The 13,803-nt window shown below is 45.6% G+C and overlaps 1 protein-coding gene across 2 annotated transcripts; it reads right to left on the bottom strand.

The window, feature by feature from the left end:
- Positions 1-7,196: 7,196 nt before the first annotated feature.
- On the bottom strand, positions 7,197-13,610 carry Rps21 (ribosomal protein S21). 2 transcript variants are annotated; one of them, XM_077690589.1, is made up of 6 exons: positions 13,567-13,610; positions 13,403-13,463; positions 13,191-13,254; positions 12,708-12,779; positions 7,475-7,530; positions 7,197-7,243 (listed from the first exon to the last, which is right to left on the bottom strand). In XM_077690589.1, the coding sequence occupies exons 2-6, from the start codon at positions 13,450-13,452 to the stop codon at positions 7,234-7,236; spliced, it is 252 nt and encodes an 83-aa protein (XP_077546715.1). In that variant the 5' UTR covers positions 13,453-13,463; positions 13,567-13,610; the 3' UTR covers positions 7,197-7,233. The 2 variants fall into 2 exon arrangements, with proteins under 2 accessions (XP_077546715.1, XP_077546714.1); XM_077690588.1 differs by lacking the exon at positions 13,567-13,610 and having other exon boundaries at positions 13,403-13,560.
- Positions 13,611-13,803: the final 193 nt, after the last annotated feature.

The raw sequence follows: 13,803 nt of genomic DNA, 5'->3' as shown, positions 1-13,803 counted from the left end.
TCATTGGTATGCCGTCTTCATGGGTATGCCGTATACCGTTCATGGGTATGCCGTATGGCGAAGTGCGGCACCGCCTGAACTGGTGAACGTAGTGCAGGTGAATCGAACGGACCCAAAAGACGGGGTGCATTAAAGCTCACTCAGCTTAAGTTCATGTGGCTTCAGTATGACCAAGCTCAATTGCTTCTTTTTTTTCGTTCCAGTTTATGGGCCTGCGGTCTCTGCTTCCGAGCACGGTGCACATTCTGACTTTAGAGAGGTTGTCGGCGACACAAGTGCTGCTTCGCTTGGAGCACCTTGCACTTAACAACACCCCCGTCTTTGTCGGGATCACCGTGAGTACAGATGCGCTGTAATAACACTTTCCTCTTAAAGGAGCACTGGCACGAAATTTCCGTGTAACGTTTTTTTTTTTTTTTTTTTTTTTTGTTGCCGCTATGGGTGCCTGCCAGCCAAGTAATCATAAAATGCCACATTAGACGAACGATCGCAGCGTAAATAATTGTTTACAGCCTCGTTTATTTGGGTCACTTTCGGTTTCGACAAAAGGAAATATGAGGTGGCCGCCATGACAGGACGGCGCTCATGACGTCACCTTTCTTGTCGCACCACTTCCGGTCGGAACACGCGCGCGCGATCAAGCAAGCGCTCGCCCAGACCGGCCTTGTTCTCCACCATCTCCACACGACCGCGCAGCATGACGTCAGTCCCAAAACCGTGACGTGATACACACGGCGGATCAGCACGCGCCAACCGCAGCCAGCGCATTGGCCGCGTCACGGGAGCCCTGGGGCGGTATTCTCGTAACTGTCCCTTTTGAAAACGTCCCCTTTGAGTCCCTTTCATCGTGACGTACTTCCGGTTAAGCAATGGGCGTTGACAGTAGGTTTGCCGCGCTTGCGTTACGTCACTTCCGGTAGTTTGCTTTTACCGAATCAGGGCTCGCCAAAAGGGACACTTTTGAAAGGGACAAAACTCGAGAATACCGCCCCTGATCACTAGTACGGATTCTTGGGCAAGTTGGTGTGGCGATCTTGATGAATTCATAGCGCAAAAAGGACGAGGACATAGAGAGAACACACAACACAGCGCTAACTTCCAACTCCATCAGAGTTGGAAGTTAGCGCTGTGTTGTGTGTTCTATGTCCTCGTCCTTTTTGCGCTATGAATTCATCAAGACCGCCCCTGATGTCGGCAGTTTGGGGCCAGGAGCAGATGGCGTCATGCTGATACCGATGTTGAAAGGGTATTCGTTCTGAGATTTCTCGCGTGCGCAGATTAAAATGGATTTAAAATATGTTATACTGAATTGTTACTGTTGAAACTTGCTGGGAGATATCTCCATGCACAGGGGAGGCCTTTTACATAGTTATCTCATGTTTCAAATTTCGCATCAGTACTCATCTAACAGGCGCAATTCTGGAGCAATTCGAGTGGAACTTGGTGTCAAGTGCGAAACACGGTAACGAAAATGCCCCGAAAAGATCCAGCGAGACCCGCTGCGGTAGCTCAGTGGCTAAGGCGTTGCGCTGCTGAGCACGAGGTCGCTGGTTCGATTCCCGGCCGCTTTTCTGACGGAGGCGAACAGCAAAAACGCCCGTGTGTACAAGATTTCGGCGCGAGTTAAAGGAGCCATGAAGAGAAAATGCAAGTTGGTTTTATTCGAAAGATTTCGTGTTTTATAGTGCCCCCAGCGCTTGTCCGGATACAAACGGTGCTTTATTCACTGAGAAATTAAACAATTTAGGTTAAAATTTTGATTTTCCCGCTCAATCGTGCGTTTTCGTGGTCCCAAGTGACATCACGGGAACCGACCGCTCTGCAGCCTAGAGTACCTTCATTCACGCATCCGCCGTACAGGGTAGAGACACGTAACGCTGGCGCCGCCATGTTCGGTTGCTCGCTCGCCGCCGAAGCAAGTCATTGTGTCAAAACCGCGCTAAAATTATCGCCGCAACGCGGTTTACTGAAGAAGTTTGAATCATATTGTCTGTTTCGCGTTGCTAGGTCTCGTGGGAAACGAAAAGAACGCGTTGAGCCCGTTGGCCCAATTGCGGCGGCACGGGACCGTTCAAAAATCGTCTCCACCCTGTACAGCGGTGTTGGTTTGTTCCCGCGTTTCTTTACGTTCCGTAACCTAGATGGCGCCACCATACCGTGGCAAGCGTTTGGTTTGTTTTTGCCCGCATTTAAACCTGGCTTGTTTTTGTTCTGGGAGAAAATATTCGTTCCCTGAAACAGTGCTCGCTCGACAAATGGGGTCACGTAAGACACCGTTGCTTGCGTCAATCGGCCAGTGCCGTCTGCGACAACCCCAAGCCCCGTAGTGCTGTGCAGCTAAACCAAAGCATGCTGTGCGCAGTACGAACAGCAGAACGCATCAGTACTTCTATTTTTACATGTGCTTTCGTAACTTCCACTGTTTGTCCCATCATTCTTATTGCTTTGTAAATAATGTGCCCTAAATTTAAGCGCAAATCGCTCGTTCGTCTAGTTTGTAAGCTCTACCTAATTTGCGTCTGCTTCTGCCAGCCTCCGCCAATCGCAGAGCTTAGCCCATGTGACATCACAGGTTCTGTTGCGGGAAATGAGCTGGTGGGTCGCATGACCATTCCCGTTTTTTCTAATTATGTAGCTTATTTGAGCGAAGTTTACGTTAAAAGTGGTGTCAGTATGATTCTAACGAGACAATCTTTTGAATGAACCAAACTTGTGTTTTCTCTTCATGGCTCCTTTAAAGATTCCCAGGTGGTAAAGATTAATCTGGAGCCCTCCACTACAGCGCGCCTCATCGCCTGCGTTGCGTCGGCGCGTTAAACCCTACTATCAATCAAGATCCAGCGAGTGAAACGAAAGCCCGAGCTTCCGTGAGATCAAAATGCGATCTGAAAAAAGGGGCAATGAAGCAGGAGTGGGCTATAAATACGGGAAGACGTATGGACATCATCCAATGAAAATAAACGCCACAGACAGCCCGCACACACGCTGGTTCACGTTATCACTGCGGCTCGCACAAACCAGGCGACCAACAAGAACTCTGAAAGAGCACATCTGCGGGTGTACCAGCGGCGTTTTTGCCGAATTCCTTGTGATAGCATCACGTTACCTCTCGCGCTGCTGTGCACTCCGGCAACGCACGTGTAGTGGCCGTGTGCGCGCCTCGCGCATGCGCTAGGAGAAAGGAATCTTCCACCAACGCATGACACCCACTTCGCCTCTGCGCCGATCTCGTCGCTGCCATCGGAGGTGACAGAGACGGAAAAGTGAAGTCGTTAACACCGGGTTTGAGCTTCCTTTCATTATATAAAAAGTTTCCACTAATGTGCTTCACCAATACAACTCAACCAACCACCATTCATGCATAACGCATTGATTTGACCATAGCAAAGGATATCTCTTTTTTTCAAGTGCATTTCACTTGTCTCTGGATTCACTCTTTGTAGAGCCACGTGTGAATTCAAGTGACGTCTCATGGGTAATCGTTACGAGTGTCATTTACAACTTTGCTTCCCAATCACCTTCACAGGGTCGATTGGCCCGCATTTTTAAATCTATACTGATTAAGGTATACCTCGGGAAAGTGTTATTAATAGTTTGATTAAAATTACATGTTAATCATTCATTATTACAGAGGTGTTTTCGTTATTCGCAGCGGCTTCTCTCGGGCCTACGCCTCGAGCGAGTACAACCCTTGACCTTGGGCGCCAACCAGTTCCTTCCGGGTCCGAGCCGTTACGTCTGGGAAAAGCAGAACACTCCTCGCAAGTCACGGCACGCAAGCTCTGCGGGCATGGCGGCCCCCGAATTGGTGAAGATCGCCAGGAGCGGAGACGTTGCAGTAAAGCTTCATCCGGGAGAAATCGCAACTTTAATGGCAAACGTGGCCGCCGACTAATCACATTCGATACGCCACTCCTGTGGCGTGAAATATCTTCCAATTCCTCTAAAGCATGATTGGTTGTATGAAACAGGACGTCATCCCTGCGTGGAACTTTTTTAGAGCATGGTTTTCATCCGCTGTAGATTATGCGACATCAGCGCCGCGTGGCTGGGCAGCTTCACCTGGAGTATGTGCAGTCACCTTTAGGTTGATTTAAAATTGGAATCAAATTCTGTTATGTCTGGGGTGCATGTAATTTTCACGTGCACAAGCAAAAACACCTCGCAGCAAAGCCCAATTCATCGCGAATGTTCAGCAGAAAATGGGTGCAACTTGTTTCATCAACTTTCCCCCTAAAATATGACAATTAGCCACCACGATGACTATCATCACTAGTTTCATTTGCTTGTTTTAATTATTTCCCACTGAAATTTTAAACGCTTCATCCAATTCATTGTCAATACATGGGTATCTGCAGGATAATGATTACAGGAAATGGCTGTAACTTTTGCTTTATCAAAACTTTCCCAACGAAACAGATGACAATTCGCCACTCTATCTTGGCTGCATCATAACGCTGAGTTTTATTTTGTTGTCATAACTCATAATAAACGATTTCGTATTAGCCCTGCCTATTCTGTGGACCAGACAGAATAATGCTCAGCTTTATCCTGAGCTACTGCTAAAAGGAGTCCGCTCGTCGGCTTCCGTGGCGCAGAAATGGTGTTGGATGTTGGCGCTAACGCCCTTAGTTCGAGTCCAAGCAGATATGTAATTCTTTCTTTTTTTACAGTAACCTGTTCTCTCAAGTCAATTACATGCATTATTTATGTTAATAAGTGTGGCTTGGTATCCTTTAGGTTGCTTTCGACGAATACCGTGTTATGGTGTACAGAATAAACCTGAAGATTAGCCTGTGGTCTGGTCCACGGAATAGTGCTGCTCATTATCCTGTGTTCATGATCATCATCAAATTGCCAGTGATACGCACTGCCTTTCGTATCTTAGTTCAAAATTTTGTTGTTACCCACCTCCTCCACGAAGTGGAACAGCTCACGAATTTTTTTCCAAGAAAAAAATCACAAAATAACATTCGTTAGGTGTTTGCGACTAATTCTGTGCATTCCAGAAGAGTGTAGAAGGCAAGTGGGGCCAAAAGTGCAACCTGTAGATATCTGCTCCATAAGCATCAAGTACCCACTTGAACACCCCCCTATATAACGTATTTTATTCCCCAGCTTGTTGCTCTGACGATTCCTTTGGGGAAACAAAGAGTGGAGCCTCTGTAAGCTGAAGCATTCATCCATGCACTGGAAGTTAAAGCCAGAACAGGCTTTAAAGGGGGCCATGCAGACAAAATAAAAGTTTGTTTTATTCGAAAGGTTTTGTGTTTTATAGTGCCCCCAGCGCTTGTCCCGAAACAAAAGATGCTTTATTGAAAAATTTTGATTCTCCCACGTGTTTTCACATCTGCAATGACATCACAAGAACCGGTCTGCAGCCAATTGCAGAGCCCCGTTTAGTTAGTCAACCTAGATGGTGCCACCTCACCGAAAAGGGCCATTTTCTGCCTTTGCTTTGTTTTTGACAGTATCTGTACCTGGCTTGGTTTTGTTAAGGTAGAAAATAATCGTTTCTTGAAACACGCTGTTTGCTCGGCAAGTATGGTCACGTAAGACACCGTCGCTTCCGCCAATCGGCTAGTGTCGCCCGAGACAACCCCAAAGCGCCGCAGTGCCGTGCGGCTAAAACAAGCATTGTGCGCACAGTACACATCAATACTTCTGTCTACGTGTGCTTCGTACTTCCACTGTTTACCCAACCATTCTTACTGCTGTAAAAAGAATGTGCTCTTAATTTACGTGCGAATAGCTCGTTCAGCAAGCTTGTAAGCTGTCTAATTTGCGCGTACGTTGCGTGATGAGCCGGTGCTCACCCTTGTGAGGAGCAATGATGCGACTGCGCTTAGCGAACTGTTTTACCCTATTTATTTCTACGACTTCCTTCATGCCTCCAGCATTTTCACTAAAAAAAAATTTGGTACTCTAGCGCAATAAAAACAGGAAGAAATAACTCTAGGACACATGCTACTAAATTGGAACATTGCCAAGAGCATTGCGGGAGCCAAAATTAAACTCGAGCACTCTTTTCAACATAATTTTGAAGGAAGAAATACAGGTTTGCTCTCACCCCCACAACACTCGCTTTCCGGCCCGCAGTTCACTTATTTGTACAGATGTAGAAGTTCGACGCCTTTGAATTAGTGTTACTACTCGCCGATAAAGGTATGAAAAGGCTGCAAGTCTGCCTGCCCACCCCACCATCCACCTAGCTAATACGAAGATGGCTTGCTCTTACAATTTCCCAGCAATGACGAGTCCCATGCTGTTCACTGATTCATATATGTGTACGATGAATTGCTTGCTGGCTCAATGGGCCAGGCAGGACGTTTGTAGTGCTGGATGTAAACAAACGTTTTGTTTCTGGCTACATCAGCCAATTCCATGGCCATTATTGGCTATTTGGTTTTGCAATGCTGTCACAAGACAAAAGAATTCAGTTTGAGGGCAACTGGCTTGGCCGTCGCTCAGTGAAGTCGCAAGTGGGAATGTGCCTTTACTCTGCACCTGAAAAGTACATGGCTTCGAGGTGGAAAGCTCCTTTGGTAACAGCTTGAAATAAGGGGGACAATTCCAGTGAAACCTCATGGCCAATGACCAGTATAGCAACTCACTTTCCTTCTTACAAGCAACGAGGCACTCCCTCGATACGTGCAGACCATGGTACGCTGTGTACAGAATTGCAATGCATTGTGCAGCCATTTTTATTGGAACATGTATGTGTACATATGAACAAGATATCTCGCGAATAAAACTGTTTTGAAGTTTGCTTACTCATTTACATGTATTGTTCAGATTTGTTTTACCCCAGGTCTGAGTTCGCAATGATGCAGTCCACCAATACACGATAGAGAACATTTTTTTTTTCAGACTCCAAAATTGGCAAAAACAGGTCTTCTGTTGGCTTCATATGTTAGGGCTGAGAAAAGCTACCTACAAACAGTGCAGCAACTTTTGCAGTATTGTCACTTTGGTCCCACAAGGGTGGTAGTTTAAACTTTTATCGTGGCTTGAAATAAATAAGACAATTTGCACAGCAATGCTGGTTTTCTATTTTTAGTAATGGAAAATAAAGCCTGTTCACATAATAAATAGTCTAGACATAATGTAACTGCATTGCCTTCTAGTATGTTGTGGCCCACACAAGATGGTGCAAACATATCGAGGAAAGAAGAACCAACTACACAGGCAACAAATATGGCATGAGTTTTTCAGTTTATTGAGGAGCACCCATCAGTAGTCCCTGTAATGAAAAAAAAAAAAAGGAAAAAGCAATGCAAACAATGTAATAAACCACATCAAATTGCAGAAGAGTTCAAGCTTGGGATGGTAGGCAACTTTTAAGGAAAGCGACATTCTGCCAGATGGGACAGGAAGAAAAGCAGCACAAGTGTTTGTCTACTCCTCTTCCCATTCCACCTGATGCGAAGTCGCTTCCTTTCACACCCTAACAAATCCACCCAAGCCAGCTTACTTGGGGATGTAGCCATCTTTTTGTGCCAAGCGTGTGATGCTGTCATCGGACTCCCCCTGCAGGTACGATGGTATGAACAAAGCGTAAGAACATCGCACATTTGCACCAATGAACAGAAAGTGAGCGGGCCACCACGGCAAACTAAGCAGTCGGGGAAGCAAAGATCTCGCTCTCAAAGAACTTGTGCATGAAACCTCCCAGATGTTCAATCCCTCCGCCATCCACCCGTCACTCATTCTTTCCACGTGACAGCCACGAAAGCAAGTGCACATTCCTAAAACTAATGTGCAGTCAGTGAAGCGCTGTTTTGTTTACTCTTTTTTTGATCTTTGACACCCACACTGGTAGCCATGTGCTCTCAACATGGACAGTCTTCCTTCTGTAAGATTTTTTTTTGGCCTGTGTGTGTGTATACGAACTCACTGCAAGCTGCCGAAAAAGCGGGCATAAAAGGGTGCAGCCCTAGAAAGTAGTAGCTGCTCTCCAAGCAGCAAGGTGAAATTGCACTCGATTGTTTACGTCACCCCGGGTCACCTGACAGAATGGTGGACCGGTACTGCCCACGTGCACATATCGCTTTTAGAAAAAGGTCCACTCTCATTGTTGGACTTTTTGTTTCCTCGATGCTTTGGTGAACCAACCATCATCTCAAGCAAGTTCGAGAAACAACGAAAAAAAAAAAAAAAAAGCAGTGCAACTAAAATTTTTGTGAGAACTTCTATCAACCTGGTTTCAAACTGCTCCTAAACCTCAAAATACGTACACGGTGACAGCACAATACACCCACTCACTATGACCCCAAAAATTGCAGTTTTTAAAGCGAGAGCTTTCTTGGTAGGAGCGATGGCATCCAATCAAAAAATGAATGCCTTTCCCCCTAGACCGGTTGGTCGACCAAAAAGCTCTGATAAGATCTCTGGACACACGGTGCGTGTGTGAAACCAAGTTTCCATTGTGTCAAAACGGTTACTTGAAAATTGCTAAAAGGGAACGATTTTAATAAGACAATGCATGCATACATCATGAAGGAAGAGTACAATAGTATACGTTTACCTCATAAACCACACAGTGGTATGCATTTAGATTGTTAGTAGACGCGTTTACCTAGTGTGAGAAAAAAAGTTGCACGAATTCATTCTTCGTTTGCAATTTGGGTCTTTAGAGGTTTGACGATCAATTGGACATAATTTCAGCGAAGGTTTTGACACAGTTTTGGTGTTAGAAAGCTTTCACGCTGCCCTCAATTTTCTGCGAGAACGAATGGTAAATGTTTCGTTCAAAATAGTAGCTAAACTGTGATGCATCAGGCGATAAAACATTTTGTACACACAAAGGGATTTGTCCTTGTAGTGTCTGGCAATGCTTAATCGCAATCCTCAGTATTTAGTTCGTTTGCAACCATGAACACTGTCAAGAAAATAAGAAATTGAACTGCACACAACTACACATTTTCAAAGCCTAAATACCTTTAACCACAGTTCACAACTGTTCTTCAAACATCAGCAAAAGCCAGCTGGCTGACAGAGAAAATCAAGCACTCCTCTGTCAAAAGATGACAATGGTTGAATGTGAGGATTTTTTTGCGAGGGATTCTCCGGTTGTCGTCGGAGTTTGGGCTTCGACCCGTTGAGCTTTGACTTTGACTCGCACACAGCTTGCACTTTTGATCACACCGGCTTTGACCCCTCACAATTTGATTTCGCATGAAGAAAAAGCTTTGCGCACAACCATTGTCATCGTTAAATGGAGGGGTGCATATTCTGTCTAATTTTGCTATCCATGCACCCCTCCCCAAATGAAAGCTGCTTAGACAGTGTTGGAATAGCACAATTAGATAAATTGACAGCTTTATTACGCAAGGGGCCCAGGTTCAACATGCACCATGGGAAGAATTTTTCACTTCACCTCACCCACGGTCATCACCGCCAGAAATCATTGCACGGATGCCACCAGTAAGACATGGGAAGCCTCGCTTTAAAACTTTTGTCCAGCTACTAACAAGGCCTGTTTTGCACTTCACACGCTTCCTCACATATGCTGTGTAACATAGCATCGCCTTCCCTCTCTTCCTCCCACACCTGGCACCCTTCCGCTGCCCTCTCGCTCCTTACATGACCAATGCAAAAGATGTTTAGTTTTCCTGCATTTGCACTACTCACACGCCTGCTGTCCCCGCAGGTGTCCTTTTATCTTTCGCTTTGGTGTGCTTGCCCGGGCACTTTTTTTTTTTTCACCTATCAGGAAGAACCAACACAACAATATTCCTAAAACTACGCTCGTACCGTCATTTATATACCATATTTTCGTAATTCTAAGCAGCCCCCCTACTTTCAGAAGGAAGAAAAGTTTGCATGCGAACCTGAGCCCCCTCTTTTCTGCGAGGAAGCGTGACTTTCCCAGGCTGTAGAGCTAATACAGCCCAGGCCGCCAACGTGCTTTTTCACTCTGTTCTTGAGTCCTTCACTGCGCTTGAGTCATTTAGAGAGCAGCGGCTCAAGCAGTGCTACACAGTCGAGTTGTAGTAAGAGTGACCAAGGGAGTACTGGACGTAACCGGTGAGTCTACTGCCTGTGCCTACTTTTTTTTAATGTTTGCTATACAAAACATTATTACTTGTGCCCGTCTCATGTCGCTACTGCCGCGAAAAGTGTGTATGTATGGGAGGGGGAGGTCTTAAATTTTCTTCACATCTAAACACCCCTCCTCACTTTCGGGCATTGCAATCTTGCGGTACTTGTATTTTCCCTCGAATATTTTTGAGATTTCCTTTACTGAGAGAAGTATATGCAGTGCCTAGGGTTGCCAGCTTCCACCGAAAGAGGGAAAGAAAAAACCCCTTTGGAGGGAGAAAGCGTTGTAAACAGAATGTTAAACTTGGTTTGAAAAAACACGTCATGTTTTTTTTTTTTAACCTGCAATGCCGTTACTTGTGTAGAGTTCTTTTTAGAGAGAAATTGACAGGTTTTGGCTATTGCTCTGAACGTGCTATAAGGAAAATTAGCCGTACATACTTCACCCATTAAAAGCTCTTCGCATCTGAACCGCAGCAACAGCATTTTCGCTGTGTTGTCCCCCCCCCATCTTGAGGAGCGCGCTTGCCCCCATATTTTCTCTGCTCGCGTGTCTTTGCGCACCTTGTCGCCACATATTTATCGCCATAGTTGCCAAATTGACACTTACAATAGGCACAAAAAGAGAAGAATAATCACAACACAATTTCAAAAAAAAAAAAAAAAAAAAATCCGCCATGTTGGGGGATTCCAGGCTCTCCGGATAACGCTGTGTACACGATAGCAAGGGGTTAGCGACGCGCACGTCGGCATTTATCGTTGTCCAAGATGCCCAAATACTGCCGTGTAACTTGCTATGCACAAAGATGATACGAGGACGACCACGGAAATAGCGTACACATCGTGTTTTTTTATTTCTCAACGGAAACATGACTCGAGCCCCGCGTGAAGTTACTTGCGGGCGTTGACTTCCCTTCTCGCAGTAATAATATAGCTACATCGCATGCATAGTCACGAAACGAATAATATGTGCAGGACTAAAAAGGTGCCAAAGTTAGCTATTTTCTAGCCCTGTATTTGCCGCGGAGCACTCCTCCCTGCTGGTAGTTAAGGCGCACTGCATCGGTCAGCTCGTATACCTTATCGTGCGGGTAGAGTTTGGAGTCAGCGGCTCGTGCTTTGCGTGCCCGCATTTTCTTTTTATTCTGGACGTTCGGTAGGGTTTTATGGAAGTACTACGCAATCTTTCGTTTGCCAAACGTTACAGAAAATAAGAAATCCGCGACAGTTACAACCTTCACGTAGCGCCATGAGTAGCGCAAGTAACGTACGTAGTAATTCTGTGTATCGGTCATTTACCGCTCGTCGCCTGCTGTTCGACCGTAGCCTATTTTCCCAAGATCAAATTTTTCGAGCGGAATAAGGTTTTCGCATTGTTTTTTTTGCTAAAGCCTTTGCGTGCGCTGAGGACGCTCTGCGGTCGCCGCGAGGCACGTGCTCGGCAATTTATTGGCAATTTTTTACCGCGTTACACGCCACACACGTTACGCGCTACACATTACGGCCAGCAAGAACAGCTCAGCTGTTAAAAAATGCCAGGTATGCAATTTATTTTGTTGTGTTTTTTTTTCTTCTTTTGCGAGTTTCCTCTGCATCCCAAAGGATCTATAGTGCTATATCGCGAGTGCCCCACCCTCCCCCATTTCAACCTCAGGACAGCCCGCAAGTTTCCCAGCGTTTCAGGAATGACCTCCTAAAAAACCCACCGGATGCGAACCAACACGGATGTACTTTCAATGTTTGAATTCTCAAAGTCAAAAAAAAAAAAAAGGAGAACAAACGCGACAGCCTCCAACACATTCTGCACTGGTGCCTCCCTGCTGCTTTTTCGATGCATAATGCGTGTTTACGAAGTCGCCCGCAAATGTGGGCAACAGAGAATTGTCCACAGATCACTCGTCGCTCATTTTGCTGCGCTTAAATCTGAATATAAAAAAAATCGCCAAGCCGAGAAAGCCCCTCACACGCTCCGTACCAAGCAATCCCGCGATCGCCATCCCCCAACATGGCGTCGTGTGCTCATTTCGTTTTCTTCCGGTAGATGGTGGCACTTTTGCATAAGGTCTATAGATGGTCAGTATTTAAGCATTACTCTAGCCGGGCGACTGAATCAAATGAACAATTGAGGGACATACTAAATTTTTTCCCAGAAAGACTGCCGCCTTTAATTGCTGGGTGGATTATCATTTGGAACTGGAGCACATGTGTACGTTGTGGCATGTGTTACGGTTTGGCAGTAAACCATCTATTTTACGGTGGCATGTTTCTAAACACACCGCATCAGCATGCTTCATTTTTATCAGCTGCAGTGCCTCCTCTGTGCATTAGCGAGCAGTAACAGAAGCAAAAGGACTGTCAGTCAGAAAAATGAAGCAAGGAAATCGCAGCACTAGGCAATGGATTTTGACATTCGCTGCAAACAAGCTGAGAATGACAGAGAACTGCTGTCAAGGTACACAAATACAAAACTTAAAGACAGCAGTTTCTGAAATCCTCTCTTGCAAACCATGTAACCAAGGGGCTGGAGTGCTTTTGTACCTCTAGAGGTACCGTTCCACGGGCATCTTTGTGACATTGCGCTGCTAAGTACGACGCAGTTACTCCAATTCAAATGAGCAGCACAAACGGACCCACGGTGCGCGGTCTAGATAACAGGAACTCACCATGCGTCGGATGGCCCCGCAAATGGCGTAGGACTTGGTCTCGCCCGTTGCCCGGCCCGAGTGCTCGTCCACCTACAACACAAATGTCCACTTTGAGCTCTAACCGGAAACTCGAGCGGAAGCTCCGTGTCGGAAGCAAATCGGAAACAGATACGCTATAAAAATTAAATTAAGCGTGTCCAGTGAGAACACATTGGTTCCTGTAACGCAATATTTAGGCCCGACGGCGTGGCCAAGCACTGGTTCTTTCGAGTACACGCATAATGTCTGAAGTTTATCTTTTAAACGGTTGTCCACACCTCATTCACTCAGCAGCTGGAAATAAGCTGAAATGCTACCTTTAACAACGCGGGGTTACACTGAATGGGAATTGACGTTTTCTAGTAATCTTACTCGAGAAACGACAGCAGTCAGCAAATACGCAACGTAACGGCGCACGGCAGAGGACAGTGAAATGTGAAGTGAGCGCCGATCACTACTTACAATGGCCAGGTTTATCTGGATGGAGGCATGGTCCTTGGCGTGGATGATGCGGTTGCTCGTGGAGCTACGAAAAAGAAAACAACGACGGTGTCATTTTTCCCCACCTCATACGAACCTGACCTAGATTTGTGCCACGCTACGTGCTAGAACATGAACGACGACAGCCGCCAAATCTTTGCCGGTTGTGGACGTCGCACAACACGTGCACTTACCACTTGCGGGGGATGTAGAGATCGACGTACTCTCCGGAGTCGTTCTGCATGATTGACTGACCTAAAGAGATTCGCAAACACTGTTACTAACGGTAGAAGCGAATTACCGGCTCTGTAACACTAAATAATGCGAAATAACTGCCAGCAAAATTTCAGCTACTTACAGAAATGGCGTCACCTCGGAAAAGGACTGTGCAATTCTTTTCTTTGAATAACGACCACTACAAAAATTGTGGCGCTAGCAGTTGCTCAATATTTTTGTAAACAAAGTTAGTTAAATAAATATTATTAAAACCTTTGTTTTAACACAATTTTATTGTTTTATTACTAAAAAAATTAAATATTTTTGTACAACATTACTTTTTGTACATTCAATATTAAAAGGTAAGTGTATGCTCTAT

The sequence above is a fragment of the Haemaphysalis longicornis genome, unplaced genomic scaffold (assembly GCF_048455015.1).
Source record: "Haemaphysalis longicornis isolate Haplotype H1 unplaced genomic scaffold, Haemaphysalis longicornis Haplotype H1 scaffold_10, whole genome shotgun sequence".
NCBI classification, from domain to species: Eukaryota; Metazoa; Arthropoda; class Arachnida; order Ixodida; family Ixodidae; genus Haemaphysalis; species Haemaphysalis longicornis.
The sequence above is the reverse complement of the archived record's forward strand: the minus strand, read 5'-3'. Positions and strand labels throughout refer to the sequence as shown.